This window comes from Hemiscyllium ocellatum, chromosome 2 (genome assembly GCF_020745735.1).
Source record: "Hemiscyllium ocellatum isolate sHemOce1 chromosome 2, sHemOce1.pat.X.cur, whole genome shotgun sequence".
NCBI lineage: Eukaryota > Metazoa > Chordata > Chondrichthyes > Orectolobiformes > Hemiscylliidae > Hemiscyllium > Hemiscyllium ocellatum.
The window spans coordinates 34,759,633-34,779,113 of NC_083402.1; the positions used below are offsets into that span (position 1 = coordinate 34,759,633).

At 40.8% G+C, this 19,481-nt stretch overlaps 1 protein-coding gene across 1 annotated transcript in view; it reads right to left on the bottom strand.

Moving 5' to 3' along the window:
* jmy (junction mediating and regulatory protein, p53 cofactor) overlaps nucleotides 1–19,481 on the bottom strand; it is a 119,753-nt gene that overhangs the window by 34,959 nt on the left and 65,313 nt on the right. Inside the window, exons 3-6 of the mRNA XM_060835705.1 lie at nucleotides 17,688–17,838; nucleotides 9,540–9,709; nucleotides 4,205–4,370; nucleotides 2,471–2,658 (exon numbers count right to left, since the gene is read on the bottom strand). Of these exons, the coding sequence (XP_060691688.1) occupies nucleotides 2,471–2,658; nucleotides 4,205–4,370; nucleotides 9,540–9,709; nucleotides 17,688–17,838 (675 nt within the window). The remainder of the gene's footprint in view (nucleotides 1–2,470; nucleotides 2,659–4,204; nucleotides 4,371–9,539; nucleotides 9,710–17,687; nucleotides 17,839–19,481) is intronic.

Here is a 19,481-nt window from a genome sequence, read left to right on the forward strand (position 1 = left end):
TACAGCATTCTCTTAAAAACCCAAAACAATTGCTTAATTTCTCCGATAATAATGAGCATAGATCTACCACTATACCTGCACCAGCAAAAGAAACTCAAGAGTACTTCATCTGAAACTTTTAACAGCAGGAGGCAGAGCTACTCATGCAGTGGAGGACAAATTCAGTCAGGAGTGATTTTGAAAGGAGATTGTTAACTGCATCTGCAGAGACCAAATGTCAGCTTCTGCTAAATAAATGTTAGAAGTGGAACAAAACCAGAAGTTGCTGAAAAAGCACAGCAGGTTTTCCAGCATCTGTGAAAAGAATTGACAGTTGCATTTCAGGTCTGGTGACCCTTCCTCAGAACTGATGGTAACTAGGAAAATGTTGGTTTGTGTGCAGAAGATGGGATGGGGAAGGGGGTAAGAAGTAAACGATAAGTGGGGATAGAGCCCAAAAAGAGAGAGAAGAACAGTTGAACAGATAAAGGAGTGGATAAAATCCACAAACAAGACTGCCCAGGCAGAGCCATGGTTTCTGCCTGCCCCAGCCCCACACAACTCAATTCTTCCTACTTTGACTTGGACTTTTCTCCCCAATCCAATCCCTGCCCACTTATGTCCGTGATTCCCCTGATGCTTTGCCAGTTTCAGAATTTGCAGTTTGCAGATTCCAACCACCTTCTCCTTACCAGAGATGTACAATCCCTTTACACATCCATCCCCCATCAGGATGATCTCGTGGCTTTCCGCTTCTTCCTGGAGCAAAGGCCTGAACCATCCCAACTACGACCACCCTCCTCCACTTGGCCGAGCTCGTCTTCACCCTTAACAACTTATCTTTTCACTCCTTTCATTTTCTTCAGGTCAGAGGAAGGGTTATGAGTTTGCGCTTGGGCCACAATTATGCTTGCTGCTTAACGGGATACGCGGAACGTTCCTTGTTTCAGTCGTATTCCAACCTCACCCAAAACTCTTTCTCAGACATATCTATGATAACATCAGTGCTGCTTCCCTCTCTTAGCCAGAATTGAAAAAATTCATCGATTTCACTTCCACTTGCCAACCTGCCTTTACTGTCACCTGGTCCATTTCTGACTTCTCCCTGCTCTTCTTCAATATCTGTTTCTATTTCTGGGGATAGACTAGTCACAAATATGCACTATAAATCCACCGACCCCCACAGCTACCTGGATGATACATCCTCACGCCCTGTTTATTGTAAAGACTCCATTCCATTCTCCCAGTTCCTCCATCTCCGTCGCATACGTTCCAATGAGGCCAATTTCAACAAGGGACACTCCGAAATGTCCACCTCTTTCCTCAACCAATGATTCCTCAGCACCACTGTCAACAGGGTTCTCAACCAGGTACGACTGTTCTCCCATACTTCCACCACACCCCCAAAAATCCCAACACCACCTTACCCTACATTCACCGAAGATGTAACACCTGCCCATTTACCTCCTTCCTCCTCAGTATCCAAAGCACCAAACGTATCTCCCAGGTGAAGCAACATTTTACCTGCACTTCACACAATCTAGTCTACTACATTCACCGCTCACAATGTGGTCCCCTGAACATTGGGGAAACGAAGCATAGAATAGGTGACTGCTTCACAGAACACCTATGCTCTGCCCGCACAACTTACCATGAGTTTCCAGTTGCCTGCCATTTTAACATACCAGCCTGTTCCGGGCCAACATTTCAGTCTTAGGCTTGCTAAAGTGCTCCAGCAAAGCTCAGCGCAAGCTGGAGGAACATCACCTCATTTTCCACTTGGGGACCCTGCAGACCCTTGGACTCAATATCGAGCTCAATAATTTTAGGGCATGAATTCTCCCACATCCTCACCCCCAAACCCCACACACCAGGCCTTATCACATAGCCTGTCATTACATACTACCCATTGTTAGCTACTAACAGTGTCCATTGACCGCTATTCACTCTCCTAGCCAGATCCGTTATTCATTCCTTTGTCTGTCGAACTGTTCTACTCTCTATCTCCCCCTTTTAATCCCCTCCCACCAACTCTATCTTCTGCATATAAAACAACATTTTCCTAGCTACCATTTTATGAGGAAGGGTCATCGGACCCAAAACATTAACTCACATTTCTTTTCACAGATGCTGCCAGACCTGATGAGCTTTTCCAGCAACTTCTGTTTTTCTTTCTGATTTACAGCATCCACAATTCTTTCGGTTATTAGTGTAAGAGGTGCATTTGATGCGAAAATTCACCACTTGACATGCTTCTAGTATACATGTCAGGCACATGTTAGCATCTCTGCAGTCAGTACATGCCCTATGAATAACACCAGAAGTAACCAAATGCTTAACAGTCAACTTTTTTTTTGCAATTCAGGCATCAGAGTAATATATTTTGCCTTTTAGAATCACTTCCAATAAAAAAAATTAAACTTGCACATTAAAATATCAAATTCAATTTGCAATGAAACTAAGCCAACACTGCTGCAATTGGTATATTCACCTTCTTGTTTCTGAGGTAGGCTTTCTTGGCTGAAATGCGACTGCGCCGAGCCTCCAGTTGCCGAACCTTCTGCTGAAGTTTCAACAGTTCCATTTTCTGTGGGATCACTGATGCAGTCATATCCTCTGTTGCTTGCATGGCTTCCATGCTTTCATAAGTGTCATAGTAAACAACTTCTTCTCGTTTTTCTGCAATGAATGCCAATAGGCGTCATCACAAATTATTTACTCTCAAACTGGATTAGGAATATAAGAGCTTTAGTTTTCCTCTGATAAAGATACTATCTCCCTCTATTTCAAAGTTGCCTTTGTCAACCCTTCCTCAAGAACCTACTCTCAAGCTCTCTTTCTTTACATGCTTCTGTCAAATCTCCAATTTCCCTTAACGCTGCAAAATCCTTGAACATCTTGTCACCTTCAAAATCCATGTGCAACATTGCTGTAGCTCATGCTTAAAATCCCAAATTTAGGCTTTCAACCCTGCCATAGTACTAAAATGGCCTTAGTCAAATTCACAAATAATTATGTTGTGTGACTGAGCATGGTGCACTATTCTTCTTCGCCTTCTTAAACCCTCTCCCTAATTTGACACAGTCAAGCAACCATTCCTCACCAATGCCAGGTGGACAGTAGTCGCATGCTTCAACTCTGTTACCTAGTCTGTCATAGCCAGGGTATCTCTAGAAATGTTTTTTTCTTGCTACCCCTGGATCCCCAGTGGATTCATTGTTGACCCTTTATTCATTGACATCAAAACAACATTTATTAATAGAATCTGGGTGCTACTGGTTTTGTTAACATTTATAACCTAGCCCTAGTTAGTCTTGAAAAGGTGGCGCTGAGTTTGGTTTGCTGAGTTAAAAACCCTTGAAGTATAATTACCAAAGTTGCATTATGAAGAACACTAGTAGGAATATTTTTTCTGAACTCTTAACTTGGCCTGTAAACTATATTCTCATGCCAAACTGTAAAACCATTTCCAGGGCCCATTTTCTCAATCAAACCTCCAATTCATTTTAGATACACTTCATACAAATGTGACTCTATTAAGTTCGAAGGAAAATCTATATTAGATTGGCATCTCTAGCTTATCATATGCACAATTTTTCAAATATTTTGAAAATATTAGCGGACAGCAAGTATAATGACTTTGTTAGATCATTTATTCCAATTATATTGAACTGTACCATTTATTAAAATGTAAGTCAACAATTGTGACTCACTTAAATGAGAACATTTACTATTTTATGAATCAAATTTCAACCAAATCAAACTTTAAAATAAAAATGCCATTTTACATGTTTCATCCTCATTGTTATGTTCACTCCCACAAACAAAATTAATTTTCAAGGTAGGAAAACCTCTGCTTTGCACTTTTCTTAAAAGCAAGATAGACATAAGGGGAGAAAAGTTTGTTATATTATCCTATGCCTTTGCTAATGCTAGCATTTGTGAGATAGGCAATAGAGCTGTGCTAATAGCTCTCTTATTTGTTCTCTGCAACAAGGGTAAGTATTTTCTACATAGCAAAGCAACTATAACGAGCAATTTAGTAGTGTGGGACTTATGGAAAACAAATCCATGCACTCAAGAAATATGTCTTCCAACATGTGAACTCAGTTAATTTAATTATTTGAAAAGGCAGTAGCAGCATGAGAACCAATAACATGGTCCCAACTATTTAAATCATTTTATTTATACTACACAACCTGGTTCAAGTCATTTTCCACCATACCTGCAATGAGCCTCTTAATGCTTTCAAGTTGTGCTGTTAACAGCAGCTCCTCACATTTCAGAATCTCAAACTGCACCTCATACAACTGAAGCTGCATGTCATAATAGTCTGCCTCCAGCTGGTCCAGCCGTGCTATGGCATCTGTGCCACTCTGAAGGCTCTGCATCTGTTTTAAAGAATATATAAACAGACAAAAATGTTATATTCTACTTTGCAGCAGTGAAATGGTTACAAATAATATTGATCCAGCATTCACAACACTGTGCTCAACCATGCTAGCATAACTCCGCAAGTAAACACAAGAGAAATCAACTAGGTTTCTTAATGCACATTTTGGGCAGAATTTAATCAAGATGGTTAGGAGGGATATGCCACATATGATGAGGTTGCCAGATAAAAATTTGAATTTGACTGAATGGCAGCATTTGGAGCGGGGAGACCATCTTCTCATGGCACCTGAGCACTGACAGGACAGTTAAACCTAATTTCTCAAATCGGATTGGGGGTTCTCACTGACAATCAAGGTGGCGTTTATCCATCCTGCCATTAGGACCAATGTCACCCTTAAATATTCTATTCCTTTAAGAAGATGACTGCATATAAAAAGCATCACAGATGTACTGACAATGAACAACAATTGAACATTATAGCCAACATGGTAATCACTTCAGGGTGAACAATTACATTTGAATTAAACAAACAATGTACACTTTACCAACATTACAATCATATTGCATAATGAAACCACAAGTTTTAAATACAAATCTGCATCAAGTTCTCCCTCTTTCAGTCAGTTTTTACTGTACTTCCTCACTGATCAGACAAAGCTGGTTTCAATCAACTATCATACTAACGTCTTTAGTTATGATAACATATATGCTTTTCTGCCTCACTGTTAGACATATTTGTAACTAATGTATCATCAGTTTTATCACCCTCTATTTTCAGAATAATATGGTTTCATTAGGACAAAATTGTCTCTATTGTACACAACTTCAGAATCACTGACTGTAGATATCAGGAAAATTTAGAATAAATGAGATTAGATTAGGTTCTCTACTATTTTAGCCCAACAAGTCTACCTTCTGAAGAGTAACCCACCCAGAGCTATTCCCCTACCTTATATTCACCCCTGACTAATGCACCTGACACAATGGGCAATTTAGCATGGCCAATTCACCTAATCTGCACAGCTCTGGATTGTGGGAGGAAAGCGGAGCACCCAGAGGAAACCCACGCAGCCATAGGGAAAATGTACAAACTCCACACAAACAGTCACCCGAGGCAGGAATCGAACTCAGGTCTCTGGTGCTGCCCTTCACTTAATATTCCCTCCTTACACTTTTTGCACCAAATTGCATTTATTTTTATGAACAGGTTGTTCTCACTTAAGATCGAGGTTGCTTTCCTGAAAATCACAACTTTACATGAAAAAGTATTAAATAAAGCACCAATTTGATTAAAATCAACATTAAAACTGGAGTTTGGTTCCAGGATCTTTTTATCAGAGAAAAATATTAAACCATTATACCTGTATCCTGTTAGTTGAAACAGTATCAACAATTGATAATTTCATTTACTTCCTACATAAAATAACTTCTAATGTACTAAATTAAAAAGTATAAAAATGTATGATTCCACAGCACAGTTAGAGTGACCATCTAATGACAAATATTAGTCAGTACTTGCAGTGACAACCTGCAGCCATGAGATGGAGCCCATGACCTCAGTTCAAATTCACAAGGGAAGCAAAGACTGAGAAGCAAATGAGCACTGCATTTGAAAGACCAAACCTGCAGCCTAAATGCAAACATTTCCAAATAGGAGTCTTCAGACTTCATGGCATTACACAACTTTCTTTTCCACAGATGCTGCTAAACGTGGAGCTTTTCCAGCATTTTCCCTTTTCATTTCAGATTGCAAACATCCTCAGTATTTTGCTTTTACATTGATGCAGTACTAGATAGAGTCACAGAGCTGTACAGCAAGGAAACAGACCCTTCAGTCCAACTCATCCATGCCAGCCACCTATCCTAAATTAATGTTAGTCACATTTGCCAGCATTTGGCCTATATCCCTCTCAACCCTCCATATACATATACATATATCTATCACTTTAAAGTGTAGTAATTGTATAAGCCTCCACCATTTCCCCTGGCAGCTCATTTCATACACACACACCCTCTGCATGAAAAAGGTGCCCCATAGATCCATTTTAAATCTTGCCCCTCTCACCTTAAACCTAAACCCTCTAGTTTTACCCTCCCTTACCCTGGGAAAAAAGACTTTGCCTAATTACCTGTCCATGCACCTCATGACTTTGTAAACCTCTTTTAGGTCACCCCACAGCCTCACAGGCTCCAGGGAAAACAGCTCCAGTCTATTCAGCCTCTCCCTATAGATCAAACTCTCCAATCCTGGCAACGTTGTTTTAAATCTTTTCTGAACCCCTTCAAGTTTCACAATATCCTTCTGATAGCAGTATTTCAAAAGTGGTCTAACCAATGTCCTGTACAGCTGCAACATGACCTCACAACCCCTATATTCAATGCACTGACCAATAAAGGCAAGGGTACCAAACATCATCTTCACTATCCTGTCTAACTGGGACTCCACTTTCAAGGAACCATGAACCTTCACTCTAAATTATATTTGTTCAGCAACGTTCCCAGGACCTTATAATTAAGTACATAAGTCATGCCCTGATTTGCCTTTCCAAAATGCAGCACCTCACATTTATCTAAATTAAGTTTCAACTGCCAACCCTTAGCCCATCTGATCAAGATCTTGTGGTACCATACTTACAGTTCACTGTACCTCCAATTTTAGAATAGAATCCCTAGTGTGGAAACAGGATCTTTGGCCCAACAAGTCCACACCGACCCTCCAAGAGTAACCACCAAGACCCATTCCCCTATTCTATTACCCTATATTTACCCCAACTAGTACACCCAACCTGCACAGGACTGTGGGAGGAAACCAAAATACCTGAAGGAAACCCATGCAGACATAGGGAGAATGTGCAAACTCCAGAAAGACAGTCGCCAGAGGCTGGAATCAAACCCAGGTCCCTGCACTGTGAGGCAGCAGTGCTAACCACTGAGCCACCGTACTGCCCCTGCATGTTTGGTGTCATCTGCTAACTTATTAACTATACCTCTTATGTTCACACCAATACATTTATATAAACGACAAAAAATAGTGGACCCAGCGCTGATCCTTGTGGCATACCATTGCTCATGGGCCTCCAGTCTTGAAAAACAACCATCCACTCTCTTTCTACCTTTGAGCCAGCTCTGTATCCAAATGGCTAATTCTCTCTGTATTCCATACAAACTAACTTTGCTAACCAGTCTACCATAAAGAACTTTGATGACACCTTACTGAAGTCCATATAGATCACATTCACTGCTCTGCTGTCAATCAAGCATACCAATGACGCCAAAACAAAAAAAAAGGGGAGAAAGTGAGGACTGCAGATGTTGGAGATCAGAGTCAAAATGTGTGGCCCTGGAAAAGCACAGCCAGTCAGGCAGCATCTGAGGAGCAGGAGAGTTGACGTTTCAAGTTAAGCTCTTCATCAGGCATGTGTGGGGGGGGGGGGGTGTGCTGCATGAGAACTGTGAAATAAACGGGGAGGGGGATGGAGCTGGAGGCAAGGTAGCTGGGAATGTGATAGGTAGATGAAGATGGGGGTGATGGTGATAGGCTGGAGCGAAGGGTGAATCAGACAGGTGGGAGGGAAGATGGACAGGCAGGACAGTTCAAGAGGATGGTGCCAGGTTAGAAGATTGGCTCTGGGATAGGGTGGTGGGAGGGGAGATGAGGAAACTGGTGAAATCAACATTGATCCCGTGTGGTTGGAGGGTCCCAAGGCGAAAGATGAGGTGTTCTTCCTCCAGGTGTCAGGTGGCTAGAATTTGGTGGTGAAGGCGGCGCAGGATTTGCATGTCCTTGGCAGAGTGGGAGGGGGCACTGAAATGTTCAGCCTAAGGGTGGTGGAGTTGATTAGGGAGTGTGTTCCAGAGATGTTCTCTGAAACGTTCCACAAGTTGGTGGCCTGTCTCCCCAATGTGGAGAAGGCCACATCAAGAGCAGCAGACACAGTAAATGATGTGTGTGGAGGTGCAGGACAACTTCTGCTGGATGTGGAAGGATCTGTTGGAGCCTTAGATGCAGGTGAAGGGAGAGGTGTGGGTGCAGGTTTTACATCTCTTGTGGTGGCAAGGGAAGGCGTCAAGAGTGGAGGGTGTGTTGGATGGCAGGGGGGGGGGGGGGAAGCATGGACCTAACAAGAGAGTCACAGAGGGAATGGTCTCGGTGGAACGCAGATACAGGTGGGGAGGGAATTGTCACCAGAGATATATTTCCCTCCCCTGTGTTCCAACCTGATACCTCTCCCGTCACCTCCATCCAAGGCCCCAAAGGATCCTTCCACAGTCGACAGAGATTTTCCTGCACCTCCCCACACATCATCTACTGTGTCCGTTGCTCTCAATGTGGTCTCCTCTACATTGGGGGACAGAATGACAACTTGCAGAACATTTCAAAGAACACCTCAGGGACATGCATCTAACCCCACTGCCCAGTGGCCAAACACTTCAACACCCCCTCCCACTCCGCTAAGGACGTGCAAGTTCCAGGCCGCCTCTAGCCACCCGACACCTGGAGGGCGAATACATCTTCCACCTTGGGACGCTCCAACCTCACAGGATCAATGCTGATTTCACCAGTTTCCTCATCTCCCCTCCCATCACCTTATTCCAGATCCAACCTGGCACCATTCTCTTGAACTGTCCTTCCTGCCCATCTTCCTTCCCAACTATCTGCTTCACCCTCTACTTCGACTTATCACCACCACCCCTCACCTTCATCTACCTATCATATTCCCAGCTACCTCATGCACATTCCTTCCCCCTTCCTCCCGCCGCCGCCTCAAAAGCTTCTTCTCGAAAAGGAAACTCTCCTGCTCCTCGGATGCTGCCTGACTGGCTGTGCTTCTGTAGCACCACACTTTTTGACACCAAAATGAAAATATCACACAAAATAATATCAAACAAAAAGTCCCAAAAAGCAAAGGGTATTACAACAAAGTAACATTAAGCACATTAAGTAACATTAATGTTAACTGAGGACTAGCTGTACCATCAACATTACACTACTTTAAAAAAACCAAGAGAACTGCAGATGCTGGAAATCAGAAACAAAAACATAGATTGTTGAAAAAAAAACTCAGCAGGTTTGGCAGCATCTGTGGAGAGAAATCAGAGTTTATGTCTTGGCTCCAGTGACCCTTCCTCAGATCAATTTTTTTGCTACAATGCTACATACTTACTTCATCTTTGAGTGTCCGTTTTTTCTGTTCCAGACAGATCTCTTTCGCTCGCATCAGCTGTAGTGTTTCCTTTGCAACTGCATACCGAAGTTTTTCCATCCTCTCAACTGCCACGGCCCAGGCTGCCTTCCCACATTTCTTCTGGTCAGCACGCATCCGATCATACACAGCTAAAAGAAAATCAGTTCATTCAAAATAAGATCAACAAGGTAGTGAAGTTTCTGCTGCTTGTGCCTCATTTTGGACCACAGCCTAAAATGATAGATCTTGTCTAATTATATTGCGATTGTCAAAATGCTGTTTACACCACTAGCTTCTCTGGCAACTCTGATACACCTTTTATTATTCATTCATAGGGAAATGGGCATCGCTGGCTGGACCAGTATTTACTACCAATCCCTGAATGCCTTTGAAAAGGTGATGACAAGCTGCCTTCTTAAACTGCTGCAAGCTATTTGGTGTAGGTACACCCTTGTTTCCATTATAAAGTGAGTTTGAGGATTATAACCCAGCAAATTTCTTCAGTGATTTTTTCAGATAGTACACATTGCTGCTACTGAGCACTGGTGGTGGCGAGAGTGAATGTTTGTACATGTGGTACCAATCAATCAGACTGCTTTCTCCTGGAGGAGGTCAAGCTTCTCAGGTTTGTTGCAGCTCCACTCATACACAGCCAGTGAGGAGTATAAGTCACCACACTGCTGACTTACACTTTGCAGATGCCAGACAGGCCACAGGGGAGTCAGATGGTGAGCTACTCTCCACTTATTTCTTAGTGTCTGACCTGCTTTTGTAGCCACAATATTTGTATGTGTGATCCAGTTCAATTTCTGGTCAATGCTATTCCCAGCTTAGTCAAAAGGTAGAAATTGTTATCAAAGCAGAATACATTGAAGTATCTTAAATTTTATTTTTGCCTATCTTAACCTCAATTTATATTAAGGCAGCATTTTGAAACAGACAGATATTTCTGCAGCTGAGAATGTGACTCGAGTGGTTTTTGCCTCTATGATACTGTGGGGAAGGATGGCACAAATCAGCTGTGGAACATTCTTTTGAGAACACGAATAGCCAGAGGATGTAGTCATAGTGGTACCAGGCACATAGGTACAAAGGGTATGTGGTCCTCCAAACGGAATTTAGGAACTAGGTAGAAAATTGGCAAGCAGGATCTCTAAAGTAATATTATTTAGATTACTCCCAGTGCCACATGCAGGTGAGTACAGAAAGAAGTTAAGTCAGTAAAATGCATGACTCAAAGAATAGTGCAGGATGGAGGGCTTTAGATTCCTGGCATAGTGGAACTGGCTCTATGGGAGATGGCATTTGTACAAACTGCAGAGGTTGGATCTGGACACTTTGCTTGTGCTAATGGGAAGAGTTAAAATTAATTTTGACAATCAGCAATGGTTTCAGGGTCACTGTTAAGACTCATAATTCCAGAATTTTATTGTATTTAAATTCCACCATCTGCCATGGCAGGATTCGAACCAGATCGAGAATATTACCTGGGTTTTTGGATTATTAGTTGAGTGATATCATCAGGACATTGCCTCCCCAGGTTAAACTATATGTATGCGAATGCACATTACTATTATTTTAAGCAAGTTCTTAAAGCATGCTATGACACATGCTTTATGACAGGTAGGACCTGAACACAGATCTTCCAGCTTAGAGGTAGGAACACTATTTCTGTGCCACAAGACCCTCTAGGTACAGTGTATAGTTAACAAGAATGGGAGTTACAGGCACTGATTGCTTTGTGGGTGTTGCAGTGAAAACAGAAACTGGTTTAAGGGAGGGCCTGTACATAGACTGGGACAGTAGTAATGTAAGCAGTGAGAAATAAGTGTTCCTAGACTGTGTTCAGAACTTCTTACAGCAGCATATACTCAGTCTAACAAGAAAGGAGGCACTGCCAGACTTGATTGTTGAGACTGAGATGGGTCAAGTAGGTCATGTGACAATGGAGGAACATTTTCAAAACAGTGATCATTCTATCATTAGGTTCAGGAGGATAATGGAAAATGACATCGCCAATTAATTATTCTTAGTCTGGATTAGCCGAAGAGATGACTTCAATGCAGCAGACAGACTGCAACTGAAGTTTAACAAGAGAAACAGTAGCTGGACACTGCGCTACCTTCAAAGAGATGATTCAGGCACAGTTAAGGTACATTTCCTCAAAATAGATAGTTAGATCGGGTAGAGAGATTTGTTAATAAATCATATGACATTCTGAGTTTCATTAGTAAGAGTATAAAGGCAGGGAGGTTATGATTTAATCACATAGGACACATTAGATATTAGCTGGAGAATTGCGCATAGTTCTGTGTACCTTATGAGAAGGATATGAATGCACTGGAAAGAATGCAGAAGAGATTTACAAGAATTGTTCCAGGGATGGAGTCATACAGCATGGAAACAGAGCCTTTGCTCCAAATCGTTCGTGCCAACCATACAGGGTGACTGCCACTGAACAAAGTACTCCAAAAGCAGTCTCATCAACATCCTGTACAGCCACAATATGACATCCCCATATAAATCAATGCTCTGACCAATGAGGGCAAGTGTACCAAATCTGAAAATGTGTTGCTGGAAAACGCAGGTCAGGCAGCATCCAAGGAGCAGGAGAATCGACGTTTCGGGTATGAGCCCTTCTTCAGGAAGGGATCATAACCTACTGCGAATCCTCTTGCAAGGACGCCTTCCTTGAAGAAGCTCTCTTCCTGCCCGACCTGCTGCGCTTTTCCAGCAACACATTTTCAGCTCTGATCTCCAGCATCTGCAATCCTCACTTTCTCCTAGAAGTATACCAAATGCCCTCTTCACCACACAAAACAAACAAACCCAAAAGAACTGCAGATGCTGGAAATCAGAAACAAAAACTAAAATTGCTGTAAAAGGTCAGCAGGTCTGGCAGCATCTCTGGAAAGAAATCAGAGTTAACGTTTTGGGTGCAGTGACCCTTCTTCAGAATTGACATTATTTATTTGGCTTTTTTACTTGATGTAAACCATAGTAGTTTATCCCATTATTTCAATGTTAAGTTACAAATCTACCTTTTCCACACCATTGTATACTTTCCCAAGGTCACTTCACTTTTGTCTCTTCTGATGGCTGAAAAGCTCAGTTTCATCCACTGTTTGTTTACAAATAGCTTGATCTTTGATCATGAGGAATCAAACTAGAGGCTTTTTTTTCTGAACTGCCTCTGGGACCTAAACTCCATCTTTGTGACTTGGCAACTAAATTAGTTACAATACTTATTAACGTTTGGTTAGAAAAGAGCAATTCTCAAAAGTAAACGATTTTGCTGAAGCTTAGCATGCTTTCTATTTTGTTGAATGCTGCAATATCGCGATCAGACCAGAGAAAGTTTCAACTATATCTCAAAGTACATTGGAACAAATTATCAACGATTTATATCACTTATTTCATCCTTGAACGGAGTGGCTTACCAGGCCATTTAAAAGAGCAGTTAAGAATCAACCACACTGTTGTGGGCTGTGAATCACATGCACAGCAGACCAGATAAGGACAGCTTATTTTCTTCTAAAAAGGGCATTAGTGAACTAAATGTGTTTCTACACAGGAACAGGAGTAAACCTTCAGTCCTCCAAATCTGCCTTGCCATTCAATTAAATCATGGCTAATCAAACTGCTCGTGCCATCTCTCCTACAGCAGGGTTATATTTATGTTGGCCCTCGTTTAGATCAGGCGATGGTCTATCCAGCAGTTGTCAGCCCCTGTCATGGCACGGGTGATTTTAATGTCCTTCCGATCTCTGGCTCTGATAATGATGTAGTCAAGATGGTTTGGTGCGCTGGTGCTGCCTCATGCGTTGCCTGCATGACCAATATGAGACTTTCCCATCAGGTGCTCTACTTCCATCTTAAACAAGAGGCAAGACCCAGGTGGTCAGAGAAAGTACTTCAGGGATACTCTCAAAGCCTCACTGGCAAAGTGCAGCATTCCCACAGACACCTGGGGATCAATGACCCAAGACCATCCCATATAGAGAAAGAGCATCCAGGAATGCCTGGGGCACCTCGAGATTTGCCTTCAGGAAAAAGCAGAAGGTAGATAAAAACAGCGAAAGGAGTGTGCTGCCACACCAATGCTCCATCCTCACCTTGTGACCACTTTCTGCCCCAAGTGTAACAGAGCCCGTGATAGCTGCATTGGTCTGTACAGCTACCTATGGACTCACTCCGCGAGTCATCCTCATCTGCGAGGGACCGCCAATACTGGCTAATCAAACACTTCAATGTCTTTTACTCACACCATCCTCATAACTCTATACACCACTGGTAACCAGAAGATCTAGCAATCTCTACCTTAAACATACTCAAAAACTGAACCTCTACTGCCCTCTGTGGTATAAAATTCCAAATGTTCACCATGTGCTGTAAAGAACATTATCCGCATGTTGGATTGCAAAGTGGCATTCCCCTTATTTTTATATTATATCCCCTGGCTCTACATTCTTCAAGTAGGCAAAACATCTTACCTGTATCTATTCTGTCTATCACTTTACTAAGTTTGTAAGTTTCAATGAGATCACTGCACATTCTTAGAAACTAGAGAATACAGGTCCAGTTTGCCTAATATCTCTTCATAAGACAGTCCCCCATCCTGGGAATAAGTCTGGTGAACTTTTGTTATACTCGCTCAACGCCAATAATGTTTTCTTCTTGAGAAAAGTAGACCAAAACCACAAACATACTCCAAGTCTAACCAAGCTCTTAAACAATGAGGGAAGGCTTCACGACTCCTGCACTCAAATCTTCTTGCAATAAAGGCTAATATTCCATTAATTTTCCTAATGGTTTGTTTAGCCACATATTATCCTTCAGTGACATATTGACAAAGCCACTAGATCCATTTGTAGACCTAAATTTTCAACCTTTGACTACTTAAGAAAGACTCGGCCTATATGTTCCTCAAGGCTAAACAGATAACTCCACATTTTTGCCATATTGTATTCTACCTGTTATTTTATTGCCTGTTCAGTAAATCTGCCCAAATCCTCCTGAAGCCATTTTACATTGTCCTCACAACAAACAATCCCACTTAGCTTCGTATAATTTGTATGTCAGTCAATAGTGATCAGAGGTCGAGTGCACAGAAGAGGCCTCTCAGCCCATCAAATCTGCATAAGTCAAAAATAAGCATGTAACTATTTTAATCCCATTTCCCAGTACTTGTCCCGTAGCCTTCTATGCCATGTGTGTATTTAAATACTACTTAAAGGTAGAGAGACTCTGCCTCTACTATCATCACTTGCAGTGAGTTCCACACACTGCTTTCTCACCCATCCTCTAAACTTCCTGCCCCTTACCTTAACAAATAAGGCACAAAACAGATAAATGGAGGCTAGCTATCCCAATTGTGATCCCAGTTCAAGCCTCTGTCCTTGCTTCTACCAAGGCCCCAGCCTCTCCAGGTCCTTCTTCAGAAATGCATGCATTAATGATGATATCACTGTACATGGAAAACTACAACATCATTGGCACATGCACAAATGCTTCCTGTCACAGCCAACTAACATCGCAGATAGGGACAGGTATTTTTATAACTGTTTAGATGACCTGACAGGCCAATGAGTAAAATAGTCAAATTACACCAAGGTCTTACAAAGTAGGGAAACCTCAATTTGCGTAATTAGTTGGTTCCCACTTACTTCAAATGGAAATACTGATCACGTATTTCCTGTACACGATCAAAAATTTCAGCAGGTTGATCAACAAGAATGCAACTGCAAGTTACACTTTACACTACCATCCTATTTCTGTTCTAAATGAGGCATATATAAATCCATGAGTTCTCTCTATGTCCCTCTAACTATCATTTAAATGAGCTTCTGCTTGCTCTTACATTAGTCCCAATTAACCCTTTCCCTATCTCCCTTCAAGATTGCTGGAGCTGATCAATTATAGATCATAAGAACATTTAAAAAAATTGAACTGGAGTAGTCCATTTGTTTTTTGAGCCTCTTCTAAAATTCTGCTAGATCACAGTTAATTTTGACCTCAATTCTAACAGCCTTCACTAATAGAGAGATTACAGAATGAGGGAAAACTAAGAAACATAAAAGGACAGTAAGAACTTTTACAAGTACAGTAAAAAGACAGTAGGTAAAATAAATGTTAGTCTCTTAGAAGAGTGGTCTTCAACCTTTTTAAGCACAAGATCACTTTTTGAATTTAAGTTAAACTCAGGATCTATTCCAGAGAAAATTAAAAATATAAATAGAGCTTCATAAATCTAAAACCAAGTATATATAAATATTAATTTTGTTTTCTATTCACCAAGTCTCAATGTGATATCTAGACTGCTAATTATCTGTCAATGCCTTGAAATTTGAGTTGTAGTTTGAGCCTGCTAAGTGTATTCAGTCCATAAAAATGGGAACTTATTTCCTTGCAATATTTAATTATCTTCATGTGGGAGAATGCTGTCTCAGAGATCTTTGAAGTCAATGACAGGATAATAGGACAAAGTTTTTTCCTCTGTTTACAAGTCTCCAAAAATTGCTGCCTTTGTTCTGACTTTCAGCTCAATATCATTTTGTGTAGCAATTAATTGCATATCAACTCCATTGTTTTGTAAATCAAACACCTGATGGAATTTGGTAGCCAACCCACCAATGTCCACGTGAAGGAATGATTTAAGATAAACATGACGATTTGTTCCATCACATTGAATTCCTGAAACCGCCTGAATTACTCTGCTAACATCCTCAGATGTGCACATAAGTTTTCTGAGTGGAAATATTTTTGTCTTTGACTTATTCTAGCATTTTCTCCAGATTCAGGAAGTGTTGCAATGTTTTATTTTTTAAACTGAGAGGACCACAGACTCCGGTTCAATTTAAACATATTCCCAGCATTAAGTGTATGTGTTAAGTATAGGAAGCAAATAACATGTTGGCCTTTACTGTAAGGAGTCTAGTGTACAAAAATATTTAAGGAAATACAGCAAACTTTGTTTTAACTAGCACCTACGTACTGGTACTCTTGATAAACTGACAAAAATTATATACCACTAAGTTTACTGTAACATTGTTCTAATGTAATTTGTTTTCATCAATGTAAATAAACTTGTTCGATCGAATGGTCACACAAAATATCAAGTTGATTCAATTCCAAGTCAATTTCTTCTCAAATACCACGATCTACCGCAATGTTCTTGTAGTCAGTCAAGGGTGCAAGTGAAAAGCTTTTTGCCGATAAATTTTACTTAAAGCAAAGTATTCATATTTAAGTGATTTAAACTGTAAACAAAGTATGATAACAATATGTGTAACTCCCTTATTATTTTCTATTACTTAGTGTACATTTTTACATTAATTACATGACCTCTTGATCATTTATCAATCAGCACACCTCTGGTCTCATAGAGTTTGGTTACTGCTGTATGGATTTACAATAGTGCAGGTACACGAAAGTGTTTCCTGGGATCAGATGAATTTTAATCATTGATTGAGTAAATTGGGTCTGTATTCTAAGTAGTTTAACAAAATGAGAAATGGTCTAGTTGGGACAGACAAGATTCAGAAAGAGCCCATCAAGGCAGAAACTGAGAGATTGCTTCTCCTGCCTTAGGCATCTAAGGAGCACAGTCTCAGAATAAGGAGCTAATCACTTAGGTGAGGAAGAACCTCAAAAAATTGTGAATCATTGGTATTCTCTGCCTCAGAATTATGGTTGCTCCATCATAAGATATATTTAAGACTGACAGATTCTTGGTCTCGATGGAGACCAAGAGAAATGGGAAAGGCATGGGAGAGTGGAGTTGAAACCACTGATTCTACTGAATAGTCAGTAGGCTTAATGGGCTTAAAGATCTATACCTACTCCTATTAAGTATGTTCGTATTACTCTCATCAATTCTTCTGTTACCTCACAAAAAGAATTTATCTCTAAAACATTTCCTATGACAAAGGTTAGACAGACAAGGACGCAAAAAACTTATACTTCCCTAATATTGAACATTCAAAATTTTAAAAAAGAATCTAATATGCATCTAACATTGGATATTTGATTCAGAGTATCGTTCTAAATTCACATTCTGATTAAACGCTAGTATTTCTGCTTAAATTGCAGGAATGCACCTATATTTGCAAAACGTAGGTACATCACCTTTCTGCGCTTTAGCTGTGATCTCAAAATACTTCACTGTCAAATCCTGTATAGATAACACAGCCCTGTGGGCTTTCCTCTGCCAATCAGAATCTTCTTTCTTCAGACTCTCAATTCTGCGTGGACCAAGGTAATCATTCTCCATTGAAATCTGCATAATAAAATAAGCATATTGATGTTTTAAATTATAAAATGCATACCAATGCCTAGAATCATTCATCAGTACAACTGCTCATTGAACTAAACAAGTGTGCGCTAAAAGTAATTTAATAATTGCTACAAAATTCTATGACACTGATATGAGCTTTGACATTTCAAAGTTGTATGGACATCGTGGGCGGCACGGTGGCACAGTGGTTAGCACTGCTGCCTCACAGTGCCAGAGACCCAGGTTCAATTCCCGACTCAGGCAACTGACTGTGTGGAGTTTGCACATTCTCCCCGTGTCTGCATGGGTTTCCTCCGGGTGCTCCGGTTTTCTCCCACAGTCCAAAGATGTACAGGTCAGGTGAATTGGCCATGCTAAACAGCCAATGAGGGGTAAAGGGGTAAATGTAGGGGTATGGGTGGGTTCCGCTTCAGCGGGTCAGTGTGGACTTGTTGGACCGAAGGGCCTGTTTCCACACTGTAAGTAATCTATTCTAATCAAAGTCCTCCAATCACGGTATTCCTAGTCTTTTAAGTTCAAATTTTATCTTTTTTTAAAAATGTACAAACCATATTTGGAAAGGTAAAATCTCAGCTTATAAAGCATGCACGTCTTTCAAGGTTTAAAGGAGATGAAGGAGCGGTGTTCTGAAAACTAGTGCTTCCAATTAAACTGGTTGGACTATACCTTGGTGTTATGTGATTTTAAAATTTGTACATCCCAGTCCAACACCAGCATCTCCAAATCAAGGTTTAAGTGGATATGGTAGGAAAATTTCACACAATTTATATCTTAATTAATCTATGTCAACACGACAAAAATGCAAGTATAAATTTTCAATCCATGCCACGGTTTCAAAATCATACAATATTAAGAGAGATTGGAGGATCAGTAGAAGCATTCAAATCCTCATCAGAAGATTGAGAGTTGCAGTACCAGGGCAGCTTGGATTGATATAAATATTGATCGTCATCAAATTACTAACAAATCAAAAAAGTTACTTTAAGGGAGGAGCAACTCACTGGAGAGAAAGTGGTAGGGCAATGAGTAATAATCCAGAGTCCCAAGTTATAGATGTGAATCCGACTTCTGCAAATGGTGAAATTTGAATCCAAATTAAAAACTGAAATAAAAAAATAGAATCTGGAATAACAAGCTAATCAAAGGTTGCAGACACCCAACTGGTTCACTCATAATTTCTATGAAAATATCATCTGCCTGACATGCGACTCCAGACCCACAGCATTGTGGTTCACTCTTAAAACCCTCTGAACAAGTCACTCAATTATATCTGACAGCTATGTAGTCTAAAAACGGAATGAAACTGGATGGACTACTCAACAAATAACAAGGCATTGGAAATGAAAATGGCACACACAGCCCTGTCATCAGTCCTTCTTACTAACATCTGGGGGCTTGTACAAAAAGTGAGAGAGCATTCCACAGACTAGTCAAACAACAGCCTAACATAGTCGTACTCAAAGAATCATACCTCACATCATCAGATATCATCATCATCATCCCTGGGAATGACCTGACTGACTGACCAGCAGGAAAGATCCAGCAAAGGTGACACTACAATAGATTATACTTGGGAGGAAGTTGCTCTGGAATCCTCAACATTGACCCCAGGCTCCATGAAGTTG